At 43.6% G+C, this 20,343-nt stretch overlaps 1 protein-coding gene across 2 annotated transcripts in view; it reads right to left on the bottom strand.

Moving 5' to 3' along the window:
- The window catches only part of FYN (FYN proto-oncogene, Src family tyrosine kinase), a 53,825-nt gene that overhangs the window by 9,364 nt on the left and 24,118 nt on the right, over positions 1–20,343 (bottom strand). Inside the window, exons 7-11 of one of the 2 annotated variants that reach the window (XM_005485044.4) lie at positions 19,003–19,167; positions 14,648–14,827; positions 12,809–12,885; positions 12,552–12,705; positions 3,954–4,085 (exon numbers count right to left, since the gene is read on the bottom strand). In XM_005485044.4, the coding sequence (XP_005485101.1) occupies positions 3,954–4,085; positions 12,552–12,705; positions 12,809–12,885; positions 14,648–14,827; positions 19,003–19,167 (708 nt within the window). Of the gene's footprint in view, positions 1–3,953; positions 4,086–12,551; positions 12,706–12,808; positions 12,886–14,647; positions 14,828–18,371; positions 18,528–19,002; positions 19,168–20,343 lie in introns of both variants that reach the window. The other variant, XM_005485046.4, reaches the window with a different exon arrangement.

Below are 20,343 nucleotides of genomic sequence, written 5' to 3'. Positions count from 1 at the left end.
CTATCCTATGTGGTGAGTACACCTCTTTCTTAACCTCTTATTTACCATCCCTGATGCTGTTACACCCACCCACCTGCCTATGCTGGCTCTCTGTTATGTACTTGGCCCCAGGTTGGGTAGCACATCCTCTGGCACTCGAGGCCCAGCTTCCCCCAGGGATGAGGAGGCTGAATCCAGCTGCCCAAAGGCTGCAGGGCTGCTTGGAGCCCAGGCTCAGAGACCTGCCTGGCCAGGGGCAGCAATATGAATAGTACCATAGCTGTCACGCTAGAGTGAAAATGAAAATGCTCTTGGCGTGACAACTGCAGCAGAAATTACAAGGGGCAAGGTCAGAGGTACTTGTTTGGTACTTGTTTGGTGTGGCTGATATTTCTCCCTATCCCAAAGGCAGCATGTTTAAAACCCACAGATTCTCCAACTACTGCTAGGGAAGGGCGTTTGTCAAAGAGAAAAGAAACTGATACTGAAAAGGGTCCACTGAGCAGACTGTTTCTTGAGCTTGGCTCCTCCTCCGGCCCAGTCTATTTTTCATTTCTCCACTGTAATACTGGAAATAGAGACTCTCTGTGAAAGTTGCTTATTTGAATCTGTTGCCTTGTGAAAAGGATAAAAAAGCATAAATTAGTTATCATAGTGGCCCATTATGATCACTGACAGAGAAACAGGCTTGGCTGAAGTATGAACATGAGGACACCTTCCAAAAAGTTGGTCTTGCTTGTGGGAGCTATAGAGTTTGGGGCAAGGCTTTATTGTGAACTCTAGACTGAACTTTATCTTCACCAGCAAAAATCTTTACTGGTCATATATCTCACCACTGCCCCAGTCTCTCTTCCAAAATGGGGCATCAGGACAGGAACTGGTTGAAATCTGTAGGACAAAGAATGCCAAATTCTGTGCCACCCAGTCTGTTTCCCTGCTGTAAACTGCCTGCCCTCCCCCTCTGTCCGACTCATTGTGCTTCTCCCTCCTTCTACACAAGCTTAAAACAATGCCTGGTTCCAGACATGGGAAGGCACGAGGTACGGTGTCCAGCAGGCATGAGTACCACCCCAGGACTGGGATGTGTGCTGTAAATCATCTCCCCAGGCACTAAGAGCTTGTCAAGCAAGAGAGCAATCCCTTTGTCTGAGGGCCTCTCTCCACTTCTCCCAGCCTGCTACAAGCTGTAAGCAGGAACATCAGGACAACATGCCCACAACTCTTTCAGAAACTGGATATTACAGCAGACAGACAGCCCCATGACCCTCTTTGTTTCAAAGCTGACACTTTTCAGTGTCACATCTTGGGTACCAAAGTGCTGGCAGTGCCAACAGACTGCATTCTCTCATCTATGGGTTGTCCACTCGGGTGAAGAGGGCTGAGTCTTGCCTCTCAGGGTGACAGAAATCCTATTTTTCCTCCTTGTGCAAGCCATGCCATAATGGCAAGAAAAGCCCTGTGGGTCCATCTGAACCCTACTGCCTATCTCAGACAGGGATGGGTATTCACAAAATGTTGTTCTTCACAAGATCCTTCCTCTTCCCAGTGCGAAACAGGAGATTGATGGTCCTTTCTGTGGCAGGGGAAAAGAGAGCCTTTTCTAAGGAGCTCAGGAGGCCTTTGTCACCTTGGGAAGTCCAAGCTCTCTTTTCCATCCACTTGCAAAGACAGATCCTCCTGAGAAGGCCCCAGTTCCCCTCCACTGCTGCCTCAGCCTATAAAAACTTTCCCATTTAGGGTCTGGGAAATGAGACTGGACTGAAATCTGTAAACACTTTGGATACTCAAATGTAAGATCCATGCTGCCCTTATGTAAAACTGGCAGAGAGGAGTGATGGTGACCATGAGAATTGTTAAGACCTCCTAGATGAGCAACAGGGGAGTCCTGGTGGGAAGGAATGGCCCTGGCCTAGAGCCTGGGTAGGGTGTAACCAAGGCAGGACATGACTGTCCAAAAAATTGCTGACTTAGTGAAATGTAACACACAAAAAATTGCTTCCAGCTACTTGGTGTCGTCCTAGTGCAGGTGGAGGAGAGTGAGCCAGAAGGACTTTTGGCATGTGAGGGCTTTATGTAGTGAGGGATGAAGGGGTAGGATGGTGCTGAAAGAGCAGAGATCCCACTGGTTCTCTTTGATGTGCTCAAGCTGCCATGTAATAAAACTGTCCAGAATTTCAGGACACAGCCCATGCCTGAGATTACTGTCATGGCTCCTACAAGAAGTTATATATTGCAGGCACTTAAATGCACATCCTGTGGGCTCTTTCTCCTTTGGTGGGGGAAAGAAACATTTATGAAGTGCAGACATCCTCTGCAGCCGTGGCCAACCCTGTGCTCAGCTACAGACTTGTGAGTAAACATAGGGCTTAAATGGTTGTTTTTGCATGGAATGGTATTTTCACTTTAACTCTGCCCTGGCTGGTGAGAGCCTCTGTGCACCCACTCTGCTGGCAGTGACTAGAGAATTCCTGCAGCCCAGTCAGGAACACTGCCCACCCTCTGGGAGCAACACTGCACCAACTAAAGTTCATACATCTTTTTTTCTCTCTTTGACCTTTGCACAGCATGCAAAGTCTGCTTAAACCTTCAATAAACCTGCAGAAATCCACTACCAGGAATCTTTATGGCAGGAAGACTTTTGTGCTGACTGGTGACAGAGCTGCTCTGACTGGAGCCAACACCCCACATGGGGAAGTGCTGGGCAGAGGGACTCATCCATTCCACGGAAACATGCCATTATATACTTTCTGCTACCTCATTCAGTTGTCACAGCCTCAACTTTGCTAAGCTGCTCCCTGTTAAGGATTCCAAAGTTGACTGCTGATCACGAGATGCCCTCCAGTCCCCATATTCTCTACTCAAATATCAGCTACTGGCTGCTAGGTGCCAGCAAACTTGAAATTCCTGGTAAAAGTCTGGAAGATTAGTTTTGCTGAGTTCAGTCTTCTGAAGTAGTGTGAGACACCACAGGGTAAACTGAACTCCACCTTGATGCTTCTCCTGCTCAATTTGATATATGGATCTGACTGCTTGATCACAGCACAGATTGGAAAACTGAAACTGCTCTAGGGCATTTTCCATTAAATCAGCTGCAGTGCACACAGCCAGACTGTTGAGTATTTAGATTTTTTTTTTTAAATAAAAGGACTAAAAATGCAGCTAGAGGCATCTTGAAATGCAGGGCATCCCCTGTTAATATCTGTGCTGATGAGAAAAAGAAGGGATTAAATAATTTTCCATGTAATGCATGGCTTTCACCTCACCCCTTCCTCTTCACTTGAATGCCCACAATCTTCAGGGGGGCAACAAGAATAAAAAGCTCTTTCTGCATAGGCAGATCCAATCACTCCCTCCTACAAATCTTAATCCATTGGACACTTGGCAGGGTTTCAACAAAGAGCCATGGGGCCTCCAGTTCCCCCATGCAGAGAATCTGGCCCTGCTGTGACCCTGCCATGAGCTCTGGTCTGCACATTACACAACTATTTTCTTCCCTTTCCATCCATCTCAAAAGCAAGGATTAAAATTTAAGAGTTTATGAAAAAGAGATTTGATAGTACCAGACATTCAGACAGTCATCAAACCTTGCAGTGAACCAGTCTGACAGAATAAACGGAGTGAGGCCTCTGTGGGAGTTTAACTGTAGGTACCTTAAAATAAATGCAATGCTGTGGAGAGCTATTTGCTCCGGAATATAATAATTTTACACTGCTTTCATTAGTTGTCTAGAAATTATATTAATTGAATTGAGCACAATTAAAACAGTAGAAATGAACATGTTGAATTGTTCCCTTGTCATTTTTATCATGACCATGGCAAAGCAGTTTTGAGTCAGAAATGTTTTCAAGGATACACAGAATTTAAACATTATAGCCATTCTCCTTTGAGCTCAGTGAATATAAATAAACATTGCAGCTTAAACATATGGCCCATTCCCACTCCTTTTCCCAGGTGAAGCAGGACGTTTTTCTTACCTGGGTATGGCACTCTCCCTTTTGTTACCAGCTCTGTCAGCAGGATCCCAAAGGACCACACGTCTGACTTTATTGTGAACCTTCCGTACAGCGCTGCTTCTGGTGCAGTCCATTTAATGGGGAACTTTGCACCTAAAGAGAGAGTACATGAGTCTTAACCACAACACAGACAGAACCAAAGCACCAGCTCACAGGTGACTCTGGTGTTCTGCAACACGTGCAGGTGGAAGGAGCTGCAGACAAATGCTACCCAACAGCTCCATGGAGTACACCCAGAGAGGACAGGGGGACAGAATGTGTAGGACATCAGGAAAGACTAAGCAGGGAAAAGGTCAGCTTGTCCCACATCACAAGAGAAGAATACAATGTTTTAACACAAGTTTGAAGTTTTACAAAATGAAAAAAAAAAACCCACCCCAGTTTTAAAAACAAATAAGCTCATCCATTCCACAGATATAATAGAAATACCTTCTCCCAAAGTGTTTTAAATATTTGCAAATCAAACACCGCTACTACATAGAAGCAGAACTGAGATATACTGGATATGTACCTCCCAGTTTGCCTGCTCAAGCTGAGCAAAATGCAAACAAACAAACATGGTGAAAACAAAAATTCAAAGCAAATCCAGTATTTCATTAGAAACATACAAGCACTTTAAAATAATACTGCCATTCGAGTTGCTTGGAGTGCTTGATGTCAAGGCACGACTTTGGCTTGTGATTTATAACTTGACCGTGTACTTTAAGCTCCTGGCACTGCAAAGCCTGTAGTGCCTTAAATACGTGCAGCTCTAATGTGCTCATCCATCATCAGAGCTTGCAGGAACCAGTTGCAGTAAGGATAGTGAGATAACAAACCTTTAAACACTGATTTATTTGCTTTTCCAATCACTGAATGTTTTCTTGGAAAAAATATTTTCAGTATGACTTTAAAGAAAAGTCTTGTGGTAATAATTAACTCACAGTATGTACAAAAACATGCAGACATTTCCCTGGTGCCTTGTATTAACATACAGGCAAAAGAGTTGCATTGCTTATTGCTGATCCCTAGCGACAAACACTCTTGAGTTTGGAAACAGACTGACTTTGACTTCACATCACCCTCTCATAAAAGCTCCCTCTGCTTTCAGGAGGAGTGTGAAAGTGTAACAACGTGGACAAATCACTCTCAGGGAGTGAACCTATGGCACTGTTTAGAGTTCCCTGCCAGCACTGTTCCACCATCACATCCAGGGCTCAATGTCCTGTATCTTCTGCCACAGAGCCCAATCTGATGTGATTAGAGTAAAAAGTACACATGGTAATCCTCATCTCCCTACTTAGTAAAACTTCGATGCGCTAAAATTTTTTCTGCTCTACATGTAAATGATCCTAAGAGCGACTAGAACTCTAGTATAAATACATTTTTTTCCCTAGGGAATATTGCAGTTGATCAAATAAGTCCTGCTAAATAACTGGAAAATGTCCTGCTAAAGGATGAAAAAGATGCAAGAGAAAGTTTCAGATACCTAATGCCTGAAGTCAGGAACTTAAGACTAGTTAAGCATCAGCACATCACTGGCTAGATTTGCCAAGGTGCTGGAGGATTTTGGATGCCTGTTCACTTTTTAAAATCTGTCTCTTATGTATTTTCATTGGTTGATAGGTAGGCAGAACTAAAATTTGGGTGCTTGGCTCAGTCTCAACCTCCTTCAATTACACTTCTTTGTGTGACCAACCTTAGCTTACAAGACCCAAAATTTGCAGAACTTCGTTTTTTCCTTTTGCCTTGGCTGTGCTGTGTGAGTCCTTTGCAGCAGAAGCTGCCATCACTTGAGCCTCTCTCCTGGAATCTGGCCCTGCTCCAGCAGCACCAGCAGCCACGTGGGCTTGGCAACTGCTGCTCCAGCTGCCAGGAGGTCCTGGGGCTGCACAGCCCATGCCAATCCCTGGAAAAACTGCAAGCTGCATGTGGTCAGGCTGCCCAGGCCAGCAGTGCATGCCTTTAGATGGGCCTGTGCAGGCAGCCCTGGATGGGAGGGCCAATGTTCCTCTGCTCTCTCCTACGTGCAGCCCAGATAGTACACATACCCCGTGCCAGCTGGATGAAGGAACAGCTCCAGGTTGGCCAGGAGCCTGAAGCCTTGGACCTTGGCTGGTGCTGGGTGAGATGGACATGTAGGGGGGTTTGATTGTTCACATGTTGCACACATTTTATTCAACAATTTTCTTTTTCTTTAATCAGCTGTGTTTGTCTGAGAAACTTAGCGAAATCTGCTCAATTCCCTTTTGCTTCAAACTCAGATCCAAAGGTAGCAACCACCTACAACTCATCTTTGGAGGAAGGAAATCTCTTCAGACTCTTTTGTGGCCAACTCCCTCAGTATTTTTGTCTTCCTCAACCTACTGCCAGTGTGTCACTGGGAGATGAGTATGCTGCATGTTGTAAAACCACAGGAAAATGAGAAGCAAGGTAAGTCCCTGAGAAGGGGGACCAATTCCAGGACATCCCTTTTCCTGAGAGCTAGAGCAGTACCATCCTCACTGGGGTGTGATGAGCACTGCTGGAAAGATGAATGGTCTGTGCTGAGGATTTCCAACGACAGGACAGCTATTCATTACTCCTCTATGCTGCCCCTGCTGTGGATGATTCTCTGGCTAAAGCAACTAATACCAAAATTCACGTTCCGCAGTTTGTGCAGCATTTCCTGACAGATGACAGATTTGGAGTGCTAGATGGGGAGGGGAAAAATGCAACCTTGGCAGAGAGCTTGCTAGCAGAGCCCTGCCTCATGGTTTTCTGGCCCTGCAACACATGTTGGAGGCTGGATGGTTCAAGAGAGTCTGCAGTCCAGAATGGTAGAGCTGTCAGTGAAGGGAGAGCAGAGACCAGGGGGAACACACCAGGCTGTCACCTGCAGGTACAGCACATGCCCTGCCCTCACATAAAGAGATCACACACAGCTTGTGTGAATGGCAGTGTGTGTGTTTGTCTGACAGGGATTCTCCGAAGTGCTGCCTCTCATTCAGTGCCTGGAACTGGAACAGACACAGTGCACTGCTGTGAAAGCACAAAATTCCCAAATGTGTTGGGCACTGCCCTGAAGCCTCCTGCTTGCTGTAGCTCCATGGAGTGCTAGCCATGAGGCCAGATGCTCTGTGTGGTTCCCGATGGACACACAGTTCCTGTGCTTAACTCTCTTCCCAACACACTGATTAAACCCCCAATGCCTCTCTCTGCCCAGGCCTCAGAAGCTTATTAAACAAACTGACTTTGTGCTGCAAACAAATTACAGCATCAGATAAAACGTGTATTACTGACAATCATGTTAATAAATCTGATAAGCCAAATCACCCCAGCTGACAAGGCAGCCCATCTCCTGCTCTGAAGGCAGATTTTGCATCAGTGGGGGAGGGATTTCTCTCTTTTTGATGCTGGAACATGTTTTATTACAAACTAGCACATGAGTAACCCCATGCATGGACACAAACAGCAGATTGCATTCATCAGGTCAGGATGACCTGTCTTTGCCCCAAAACAGGGTACTAATCTGCAGCTTTTATCTCAGTCCCTCTTTTTTTTTTTTTTTTTTTTTTTTTTTTAATGTTACAGCCCGGGAAAAGCCTTTTTTGGGTTTCTGCACTGCTTGTAACCACATGACACCAAAGCTACTGATACAATTTATGGTTAGAGCAGCAGCCCCGAGCCTATGAGGATTTTTGTGAGGCTCAGCCCTATTCTTGGGACCTCTGTCCGACTCTGCCCAGGCATTCACACAGGTTATCTCCCAGGAGGATTTCCCTGGGAAAATCAATCCATGGTCCTGTTTTAATTCTTTGCTGTCTTTAAGCAGGTCATGTGATGAGAAGGAGCAGAGGGGGCTGGGATGATTGAGTGACCTTGACATACAACTCTCAGCATGGTTTCTTCTGAGGCAAGCGAAAATCCCTCAGAGCTTTGGTCTCTTTTCAGATCTAAATCTTGATGAAGTAGAAACCTCTGAAATTCATGCCCCAGGGCCACTGCCAGCTTGATAATGATCCTGTTTCTGGAAATGTTACAAAGCTGCTACCTCTTGTACCTTAAAACCAAACCCAGTGGAGGACCCCAAGCTCTATGACCCAAAACCTCAGGGATCGCTTGGGTTAGCCATCAGGGAATGCAGTGTGGCATTGGATTGCTTCTGGGGCTGGAAAGGGAAAGCTGTAAAAGGTAAAAACGGAGTGCTGAAGCAAAGTGAAACAGGAAACGAGTCAGGCCCGGCAGGCGATGATGAGTGCCGTGTGGGAGGGACCGTGCAATCACGTTTTTTGTGCTCTGAGAACGAACGAACGTGGAATGACAAGCTTGGCAATCATCAGCCATGAGGAGCAGGCGGACCCCTCCCAGGGAGCGGCTCTGCACTCCCCTCTGCTCTCTCCTGCAGCCCCCATTCCTTTCCCCTCCTTTCCCTCGCCCTTCCCCTTGCCCGGGCCGCGCTCCTTCCCTCCCCGGGCAGGGCAGAAGGCGCCTCTGCAGGAGCGGATCCCCATGGACCCGCTGGCTGAGAACCGGGAGCCCTCTCTGCTCTCTGTTCTCGCAGGTAAAGAGCGAGAACAAAGCCCTGGATGCTCCAGCCTGCACTGCAGTCACAAACAAACCAGCTCTGATTAGCTGGTGAACAAGTCTGTGCAAAGAGCCTGGAAGGGGAGGGAGGAAAATCCCTGCCTGTTTCTAGGAAATCAAACTTAAGAAGCATCACTTGTTTTTAAGCAGGGCAGGAAGGAGTTACTTCTAAGTGTTAAGAAGGCAAAAATGATCTGTGAGTTTACAAACACGTACTAGAGCTCCCAAAATAGCTCTGACTCGTCTGGAAGGCATCAGAAAGATCCTTATTGTTTCATGTGTGCTTAGAGTGGCACTACTGCAAGTGCTGGTGGTGTGTGCAGAAGAAACATGGCCTGGAAAACAACTCTGCACTTTTTATTTATTGAGAAAATTTTAAATTTGTATCAGCTACTGCTGCTTAGAATAGTAACAACTCTAACCCAGTGACTCTGTGGAGCACTGGCACTCTCCACAAAAATGCCATGTGCTCGGCCAGAACTCCACATAACTGTGACCCATATCAGTGCAAGGATAGCAGAACTTCGTGGGAAATCCTTTGCTGGGGGTGATGGCAAGTTTCCCTTTGTAGGATACCAGGGGTTTTAAGTCTTGCCTTACAGGGCTGACACAAGCATCATCACCAATGGAAGGGAGCAACACTCCATGCCTGACACTGTGTGTGGGGAAGATGTTGCAATAGCAACAGCCAAAAGAAGCAATGGGACAGGCTGCAATACAGTCCCCCAGTGTAGCCTTTGAAATGGGTGTCACCCCAAACAGGCATGTTTTTCCCCTTTGATTACTCACTTCCTCTAAAAGCAAGAGGAGCCAAATGCTCATTACAAGCCAAGAACTTTTTTTTTTTGTATAATTTAATGGCAGTGTATGGCTGCTACTCACACACTTTAAATCATTAGTGGCATGACCATCTCTTTCCTTCCTGACAATTGCTGAGAAATGGCAGTGCAGACAACGAACTGCTTTTTATTTACCTCCCATAAATCAGGAGCAGTCAGGCCTCCTTTGTTCAAACCCAAAAGAAAATAAACCGGGCAGTAAAACATTACCACCAGGCTAAGTAATACCCACACAGGTTCAGGAATCCTGCACTCTGGCCTGCTGGGGCTCAAAGCATCCCCATCTGTTTCCTTTCAAAATATTTAATCAGAGACAAAAGTGACAGTGGGGGAAGGGAGCAGGAGATCAAGCGAAGCTGGAGAAAACCACCTCTTCCCCACGCCAACAATGAGCTCTGTACTAACACACTTGAGCCAAAAGAAGGATGGCTGCTGAGAAGAGTGACCAGAGACTTTAATCTTCAGATTTTGCAAGGAAAAACATTTCCTTTCTCCCACAGGAGCTGCCAGTCTGGAGCACTCCCTGTTCCCCTCCCCTCTGCTGGCCAAGCTTTCCTCCTGTGTCAAAATTCCCACTGAAGCAGTAGTCAGCTAGATAAACAGAGCAGTCCCCAGATGCATCCCCTTGGAGGCTGAAGTAATAGGTCATGGGAAACAAGCAGAGGCAACCATTTCCTCCTGATACTGTGGTCTCCAACAAGCATTGCTCGAACTGAAGCTTAACTAAACAAGCCAGAGCTGAATTCCAGTTGGAAAAAAAAAATCCATTGGTGCATTAGAAACCATTTTTCTCCTGCAATAAATCAAAGGTCTTAACTCACCCTGGCTTGGAAGCCAGGTTAATTGCAATGAAATGTAAATTGAGTGTGTGCTATTTGGTCAAAAAGTACCCCTTCCTACTCCTTAAGAAAGGGACAAAAAAACATTAATGAAAGTAGGAAAACCTTTCTACTTGATACCTGTGGTTACAGCACTTTGGGTCTCTCTTTAAAGGAATTCTGTACCTCTGAAGGACTTCAGCCTGACTCAGAGGTCAGGGGAAGGAATTATTGTCCGTTGCCCTCAAGTATGGGAAGGATGGATGACTTTTCCACACTGGCACAAGGAGATGAAGCCAGGCAAACATGACTCAGATCTCCAGATCATCAGCAATGAATTTTAAAAAGCCAAACTAATTCTCCCTTCCCAGACACTTTTTCCTCAATACAAGTGATTTCTGCCATGAAAAAAGGACAGGAGACACCCACAATGCTCCCTCTCCCTGCCAGGCCTGGTGTTACACTTTTCCAAAAGTTTCTCCACTACAAATCAAGTGATTTTTATTTAAAATTTAAAAATATAAACTTCTCCTCCATATCAGTCAGGTAGGTTTTCACAGCTTTTTTAACATGTGAAGGGAGCAAAACTATTCTGAGACATTTAAACTGGAAGGCAAACAGGTCATCATAGGATTTCCTAGGGATCAGAAGCCTGCAGAGATTTGGCCAGAAGTAGGTCACATATTTGTCTATGAAAACAAATAATTAGTCATGTAAAACTATACACTGGGTGGTTTCCAAAGGGAACAAAAGACATGGCAGCAAACCAGGCCGAAGTGGAGATAATATAGGACACTGTTTCAAAGCCATTTTGCAGACTGGATCTGCCTGCCTTGTTCAGGGAAAACTCTTCTTGTTTTACACAGGGGAACAGCAAGCAGGCAGCTTTCTGTCTGCCAGAGCCTCTCCAGACACTCTTATTGCTCTAGAGAGAATGACACAAGACTATTTTTTTCTAGCAAGAAGCAATTCCCACCCTCAGGCTGAAATCAATAGTAGTTAAGGCTCTGCATTAGTATGTGTCAGGGGTTCCTCAAGGACCTCACTGTCTGACTGTGAAGCAGGCACCTTTCAGGGTGGATGCAGCCTGTGCTCCCCACCCCTGTGACTGGGTACTGCCCACAGCAGTTCAGGGGGCTGAGAACAGCTTGAGAGCTGCTGCTGCTCCCAGGGCAGGGCAAGGCATACTGGAAACTCTCTGTCTCCTTCTGTCAACACTTACAGAAAAAGTTACAGAAAGAGGTTAGCTGTTTCCTCAGAATTAATGGCAGGGTCCATGCTGAAACAGGGACTTTGCTCAAGAGAAGAAACTCACAAGAGGAAACCCACAAAGAGAGTTCTTGGTGATGTATGACAGGGTTTAATGGGATCCTCCTTGGCTTTGGCACTGAAAGGATGGAGTCGTGTTTACCAACACATATTGAGCAAGCACGACCAAAGTACTGCCAGCAGAAAGAACAAAACTGTAGCTCTGCAGCTTGGAACAACATCTGACAACTAAGCATGACTTGTGAAGAATAACCAAAAAGAGCCTGTGACACAACTCAGTTTGAACACACATGCTTTTTAGAAAAAGCTACAAAAAACTCTGACACATTTCTTTAGTGTATCAGTGGTGCCTGTGACCAGCACCCTGTGTTGCACTGGAAGATGTAATTTCTATTAAAACGAAGGGAAGGGAAGGGAAGGGAAGGGAAGGGAAGGGAAGGGAAGGGAAGGGAAGGGAAGGGAAGGGAAGGGAAGGGAAGGGAAGGGAAGGGAAGGGAAGGGAAGGGAAGGGAAGGGAAGGGAAGGGAAGGGAAGGGAAGGGAAGGGAAGGGAAGGGAAGGGAAGGGAAGGGAAGGGAAGGGAAGGGAAGGGAAGGGAAGGGAAGGGAAGGGAAGGGAAGGGAGAGAAAATAGAGTGCTTAGAGAAGCAGCTCCACTGCACAGAGGCACAACTCTTTGACCTGTTTGAAATAAAGTAAGAATAGTACAGGAGTGATAATAGTGGTTCGTAAATACTAGAAGGCACACTACAGAAATACTCTACATACACTTCTCTGGATCACTACATTCAGACTCTCATAACCAGCGAGTAAAATATGCTCTTTGCTATGGCACCATGAAGATCCTGTCTTTGCTGTCATTTCCAGCTGTGTTCTCACTTGTCACCTTTGTTTCATTTTGGTTTTCAAAGAAAATACAACGAAATAAGACATTCTCTTTAGGACATGCATTCAGAAGTGAACTTCTGACTATGAGTTGACATGAGTTGAAGATTTACTGAAAGCAGCTCCGAAGCACTGGAGAGAGAGTTTTCAAAACTACATTCTACTCTTTCCCTACCACAAGAATGACGCTCAGCGCTGCATTTACCTTGTCTGGCTGTATATTCATTGTCTTCAATCAGTCTTGCCAATCCAAAGTCGGCAATCTTGCATATGAGGCCGTTGCCCACCAGGATGTTGGCAGAGCGCAGATCCCTGTGTATGTAATTCATCCGCTCGATGTACGCCATGCCCGCGGCCACCTGCGAACAGCAGGAGAGACAAGCCATGCATTTAAAACAAACTCAGTCCATACATGGGCTACAAAACACCCACACCTCAGTGCTCAGTGCTCTGGAGACAGACCTGAGCCGCCATGTCCACCAAGTTTGGTAACTTCAAGGCTCTTCCTTCTCCATCCTTGAGGAAATCCAGCAAACTCCCTGTGAATGCAGAGTTGACACAACAGAGAGATGTTAGGAAGACAACTAATCAGAATGGAGGTGCAGCAATATGTGCAATATTAAAGACAGCAATGTTTCAAGTTCAAGGGGCAGTTTCAAAAAAACCCCATGATATCTCCAAATTCTCCTATTGTACTTGCTTCACTCTTTAAGTTGGCTTGCAGAAGAATGCAACTAGTACAATGAGAGTTGCAGGGAAAGGAAACAGGATTGTTTTAAATTTTCCTGAGCATTATTGAGAAAGTTGATCTTTCCTAACTTTTCCAGTGCTCTTTAAAACTACATAGCTGCTGCTCTCTAAAGGCCTCAGCTAACTGCAAAGCAGCAGCTCAGTTCCAATCCACAGAAATTATGGAAGAAGTCAGATCCTAGCTCAATTGGATCCAAAGGAAAGGTCAGCCCAGAGCCTGGTGAGCCCAAGGGGGATAGCATTAGCAAAGGCTATTTCTCCTTAGAAATTAGTGGTGCTCCTCCTCTAGGTAACCCAGAACTAAATACAGCATGAATCATTAATTTTAGAAGACAAAGAAGAGATTAAATGAAAGCGACTTTTGCAGAAGTTATAAGAGTATCACTTTCCTGTGCTAGGGAAAACAAGAAAGTACTCTGTTGCCTTAAAGAAAGAGCCTAGGATGTATAGCTTCTGTCCTAATCTTGTATCTGAACAGAGAAGTGTAGCAGTCTCCTTTAAATAAGGTCAGAGAATTGGTTTAAAAAAATAAAGGAAAAAGAGAGATGATTAAGCGTTTCTCCCTTGATAAATTGTCAGCCTCAAGCTCAGATCCAAAGATGTAAAATGCTACAGTACAAACCAGTAAAGTAAGCCAAAATAAACCCCATACTTCAGAAGGGTTTTGAAAAGTCTTTATTTTTAAAGGGAAAAAGCATACGCTTGTCACTGAGACATATGATTAAAGTGTGAGTTAGTCAGGGCTTGGATGTCTCTGAGGAGGGAGGTGGGCAAGCACCTGCCAGGAAAATAAAAGTCAACTCCAAATAGACTGAAAGAATGCACTTAAAATTTCAGAGTGTATCCTCCAATGTACAATGAAACTTCCCTGTGAGAACTTATGTTTCCTATTTGGTTCATTTGCTTTTCCAAAACAAGCAGATTTTTTGCTCTGCTCTAAGCACCCTGCTGGAGATCTGATGGAGCAAAAAGTTTTCTTTTTCTCATTTTACTACACTGTTACCAGCTAAGTAGCTTAAGGAAGAGACAAGGGGGAAGGGGAAAGTGAGGAAAAGAATAATATGTGCAAATAATGTATTAAGTTGATAATGGGGTGGACAGAAAGTGAAGTGTAATCTGAGAATGAGGTGCAGTGACAAGATTCAGGATTGGCTACACAAGGAAACAGAAATCCTAGGCCAACAAGTAAACACTGAAAGAAGATGTCCTAAAGAACTCTCTGATGCCAGGAAAAGCTAGGATCTGGGGAAGCAGCATGTGATATCACCAAACCTAGAAAATGTAAATCACTTGTCAGGGAAGTTTGGATGCTGATACAGTAGGAATCACTTAGCCTGCACCAATTTCTCTTTCCCCCAGCTAGTACAAATTTTCTTTGTACATCAGGGCCCAGTTCATAGTGGAATTCCTAGTTCTTCTGAAGCCAGAGGTGGCTCTAGTTTCCTGTTCCCTCTCTCTTTCCTTGCATGCACCCCGTTGCACCTCCCTCTGTATCCCCAAGGAGAAACAATAAATAAAAAATATTATCATGCCCAGCAGCTCTGCCTTCACCTTTACTCATGTACTCTGTGACAATATAGATAGGCTCTTCAGATACCACAGCATAAAGTTGAACCAATTTGTCATGTTTTAGCTTCTTCATGATTTGGGCTTCCTCTAAGAAGGATTCTGGAGACATGGTGCCAGGCTTCAGGGTCTTGATAGCCACTTTAGTATTTCCATTCCACGTACCTACAAGCACAGACACTTAGTTAGATTAAATATCTTCTGCTCCTTTTTCTGCCTGATGCCTAATGTAAGCAAGGAAAAAAAATAGCAAGGACATTTAATATAAATTTTTTTAAAAAAAGTTTGGTTTCCCATGTTGCCTTATCATTATATTCCTCCCACACCTCCTTCATATTTTAGTCTTTTTCTGTTACACTGAAAAATAATACTCCCATTGGCTCTCATTATTCCCATTACTCTCATGGGGCACAATTGCTGTTGTCCTACTCAGACAGTGTTTCCAGTGATCTCCACAGAAACCTTCTCTGAGTAAGAAACTTGGGACTGCTGAAACCCATCTTCGTGCATTCCCTGGCTAACAAGTAATTGCTCCAGACAACAACACAGCTCCAGTCACAGATTTGGAAAACAAAACTGGTTAAACCAGAATCTCTCATTTGCAACACATTTTAACATTTTGGTTTTGTTCTGAGTCAGGTTAAAAAAAAATTTAAAAAAAAAAAACAAACCAACAAAAGCTTCCTGAGAAACAAATCCTGAATTGATTTCAATTTAGAAACACAGGTGTGTTTCCAAACTGAAATGTGTCTTTTTCCTTCCCCTCCTTATCCCCAGGAGCTGCTGACAGAAAATGAGGTGTTCCTGTCCACTTCAGTTTGCTCTTTACTGGTGGTCAGCACTGAAATAGACAAGTTGCAGCATTTTTCAGCCATCAGCTACCAAGCTTTATGGAACATCCAAAGCCTGCACAAGAACCTGGAGAGAAGTGGGGAAGGCTGACTCAGGGCATCATGCAAAAGATGGGGCTTCACTTGGGTATTAGAAAGGGGGAGGAAGACTGGAAAGAAAGAAAACCCAGAAGACCTATTAATGTAAACAGTGGGGACTTTTTTGGTTTTGTTTTGTTTTTTGTGGGAAGTAAAAGGAAGGACAATTAAAATGGGCAGAAATACCCCTTTCCTACTGCCTTCTGGTTGTCCTTTGCCCAGACTAGCCAGAACCCTGCTCCAGAGTCAGGGCTGACATGGCTCTGAATATGATCTGTAGATAGGGAGCTGCTGTGTGATAAGGCAGAACAACACTAAATTACTTCAGGAATTAATCACATTAAAAACTACTCCTCTGCACTTAAACACGAGGACAGCAGAAAGCCCACAAAGTACACAAAGGCTGTGTCATGAAAAAAGTAACATGTAAAATAACCCCATTTGTCTTTGTTAAAAGTATGTGAACAATAACAGGGCTCAGCTGCTTCATGGGAATTGCTTAGGCCAAAATAACTTTATCATGAGCTTTTGCAACCTGCCAGAATAGAAATGAGCCATAAAATGGGTCTTTTTTTGTGCAAATGCTCAGGTCCCAGGTCTACCTTGCCTGGCTGAGGATAGCAGAAGAGCAGTGGGAGGAGCTGCTGCTCCTGTGCTGCTCCTCACTTTGAAAGGGCAATCCCAAATGTCTGGCAGGGCTTGAGGCACATATTAGTCAAAAGTGTGCAGTGCAAGTTGGTTTTTATGATGCCTTTATTTCCTTCTGCCACTTCACTGTACTGTCAGTGGAGTAATGTCTTGAGTGACCACCTCTGCTACCCCAGCACACTTCAGAAGGACTCCTGAAGCCCTCATTTCTCTCAGTCCTTCAAACCAGAGCTGAAGCAGGACTTTGCTCTAGTGGCACTCCTGTGTAACCTGGGAAGGATGTGGTTTTGCCTCTGATTTCAAGCAGGGTGGCCAAAATCTTTTCTGATGGGTGACAGGGAGCGTGTTTTGTCTGGAGTCACTGAGGCTGCAGACTGCAGTGTGCCATCAGTCACGGCCACTTTGCAGAGGTACCCAGAGTTTCATGGGCACCAAACTGGCATTCATAAAATAGGATCCCACTCTGTGTGTTAACAGGATTAATGGTGTACTATCTGTTTAAATAAAAATTCTAGGACTTGTTCTATTATCCTGAAGTGTTTTCAGCAAGTCTGTTTTTAAATATTTTATTAATTTCTCCAGTTTAAAAAAAGAAAATAAACCAAAAATGTTGACTTATCCTCTCAGCCCTGATTCCAGTTTAAATTCTTAAATTTTCTTTTTCTGTTTTAGTATATTTTTCTAATAGAAAAGCAGCATAGACTTCCCTCTGAATTCCTCCCATATGTAGCTAGTTACTACTTAATGTGTTTTTTATTAATTGTTACTGTGTTAATCTACTCCAATTTGGTAATGCTTCAGGGCTATTAACATATTTTTTACTATGCATAAGAAACAGAATTTCATAATTGTAATCATAATTTTTGCATTTCTGACAGTTGCTTGGTACTGGTACTTGGCACTGTATTTCTCATAGCTGATTTTATTTATTTATTTATTTATTACATTTGTTCCTTTAACTTCTTGAATCAGTTTAAGGTCTATGGCACACAGAGTTGACCACTAAGTTTGAACATAAACTGGAAACTTGTGCATGCATTCAAGATGGAGAATGAGAAGGAGAAACTGCCATTATCTGGAAAGTGAACAGAAATGTAGGCAACTTTCTTTGCAACAGGTCAACTGCAATTCTGTGAGATTCTATAAATTTCTATATTTCTAGTCTATAAATTCTGTAAATCTCACAGACTTGCTGCTGTGCTCCCTGCTGGAGCACCCACTGGTTGTTTTGGCTGTACATATTTTTGTATCGCTGCAACAAAAAGAGTGGTCAAACTGCCTCCTCAAATTTTTGTGAAGAGACAACATACAGTGATTCTTTAGTTGAATTGGTAATTTTAGAGTCTATACAGAACACAATTTGGCATAGAAATTGAGCCACATCTCATGAAATGGCCACTATATTGTGTTTCAATGCTATGGCCATACTAAGATTTACGTACATTGTAAGTTGCTGTTGTTTTATACTCATTAAAAGAATGAGGTCCATGATGGGTAAGCTGGCAAGTGTGCAGAAAACAATGTCAGCGGATTTGGAAAAGGTCAATATTTCTGGATTTCAAAGTGGGGGTTCAGCTGGGCCTGGCAAGTTTTGCCTCTGTTGTCCCTGGTCTCTATATTGAATTACTGGGCTCTGCTGCAGACACAAATTGCAAACAGACTTGAAGAAGTGGATGCATGGGAAAGCTAGCTTGACAATATCAGCTTGCTGATATTTGCCATTATTTTTAAGCTGGGAGAGTGGATGGAATCATTTTCAGGGTCTGATTCCATCAGTGCTACAATACACAAGGAAAGAAAAATGTCTACTTACCAGATTAATTTCTGGTTAGCCATTCTGCCTTACAGGTTTAGCATCATTCCTATCTTAATACCTAGCAATTGTGTAGTCACCCAAATAAACCCAAGGCAATTAATGAATTTTAATGCCCTAACCTCTCATACCACTGTGTGCAAATGAATGGAAGCTTCCCCATGGATTACTGTATTTATGTATGACTGTTTCAGGCAATATAAACTAACATTTCACACTATTCTGATCTTTTAGCCTTAAGATCTAGACTTGAAATGTTTATTTCTGCCAAGAGGGCCTTAAAAGATCCATCCAAAGCAAAATATATTCTCTGCCTTACCACGCCACACTTCAGCGAAACACCCCTGACCAAGCTTCTGTTCCAGAAATAATGAATCACGTGCAACTTCCCATGCATCTTTAGCCAATCCAACAGTTTGTGGGGTATAATTCGTAGCAATCACAGTTAAGTTAAAACACAAACCATCAGCTTTCTCTATAGGAGAGGAAATTAATAAAAAAAACACACTTATAATCCAAAATTATGCATGCATTGAGAAAGATGGAAGGTGAGGGTCTCTCAGTGCTGCAATAAAGTTCATTTGCAAACACTGGTTTTTGGATGCTGATGATAAGGACTTCTTTTGTTAGCTTGCAGAAAAAGGCTCCTTGGAATAGCTAAGAGATTACTATGCGAGCCTTGATTTATTATTAAGACAGTGGTAATTTGTCAAAATCAAGACCTTCCAAGGAAACATGGATTTTCAGTTTTCTTTTGCCATCAATTACAGTGAAAGTTGAAGATTAAAGAATTTCAAAGTCAAAGACATGATTCCAAAGACATTTTTCCTAACAGTTTGAGCTTTACTAATTTTTTTTCTTGTGGGTCACAATGTCCTCCTACATTTTCACCTTCCATCTTGTAATCCCCACACAGCGAGCTATTTTAGAGTAATTATTTTGCTCCATACCCATCCATACTTCCCCAAACTGCCCATTTCCCAGTCTCTTGATCAACTGTAGGGATTCTCGTGGAATTTCCCAGACATCTTTGGTTTTGACAGACAGATCAGTAAGCCTTGGCATTCCTTTATGACAGGGGACTACTAAGCGGCAGCAAAGACCTGCAGCTCTCTCTGATGGAGCCAGAAGTGAAGCCAACAGCAAAGGAGAGGAAAGAAAAAAAAGTGTGACATGAAACAAATACAGTAAGCATAAAAACAATGCTACTCACAACAGCTGTTAGTTGCATACCACAAAGCATCCTGGAAGATTAGGAATTGAACACTGAAACATATTCACTTGAGACAGAACAGGAAATATTTTAGTCTCTGCACAGCCTGAAATGGAAGGTGACCCCCACTGGTTTCTCTTGCAGACTCAGGATTTCCCTCCTCCCACAATGCTGCATTAAGATAACCCTTGAGTGACTGGTTGACTATGGTACAGTATAGCTTTTTAAACATAATCTGTCAATTACAAGCTGAATTGTTTCTGAACTGAGTAAAAGAAACACGGAGAAGATGAATTACTTCTTTTTCTGAAAAATCGCAGCCATGAAAATTTGGTGGACTTTTTGTAGCCTGGGAAAAGATATTTTCCATATTTTGCTCTGTGAAAAGGTGTCTTTGTGGGTGTCATGCAAATCTGACATTCTTTCTAGAGCAAACCTTAATTAGCATATGCAGTACCATGCCTCCAGAGTTACCCTGCCTGGATCCTACTGATTATGCCTCCGTGTTGCACAGAAATGGCTGCTTCCAGATCTTTTTGTTTCTGCATCTGTACATGGAAAATATGCCATCCAAATAAGCTGATCACAGGAAACTAAAATTTGACACCGGTACAGTGAGGTGGTAAATTATCTTCCTTATATGTGAGTTTTTGTATCTCATTTAGCTTGAAGTAGAGTCACCAGAAACAACTAGAAAATCTCCCTGGCAGCACACACCCATCAGGAATTGGGTGGAGAAGACAGCCAGATGTCTAGTATGAATAGCATAAGAATGCAGCAGACAGAATACAAAGAATACAGAAAAAATGCCCCGCAGAGAAGCTGATTTCCCAAGTAAAAATTATGAAAAGTTTTTGAGCAGCAAGCATTTGGGGTAATCTGTTAATAATATTATGAAAAGCTAAAGTAAAGGGAAAAACCCCAAAGAGCAAATAATTCAAAACACAAATTTCTGCTTAAAAACTGACCATGCTGAGAAGCATGACAATGTTCTGTGTAAGAACCAGTTGTCCTGTGCAGAGGTTTGAGGGGCTTTGAAGTTGCATTTGTTGTACACCAATTGCCAGTGACAACAGGA

The sequence above is a fragment of the Zonotrichia albicollis genome, chromosome 3 (assembly GCF_047830755.1).
Source record: "Zonotrichia albicollis isolate bZonAlb1 chromosome 3, bZonAlb1.hap1, whole genome shotgun sequence".
Classification (NCBI taxonomy): domain Eukaryota; kingdom Metazoa; phylum Chordata; class Aves; order Passeriformes; family Passerellidae; genus Zonotrichia; species Zonotrichia albicollis.
Note: the sequence above shows the minus strand (reverse complement) of the source record. Positions and strands in the feature narration are given on the sequence as shown.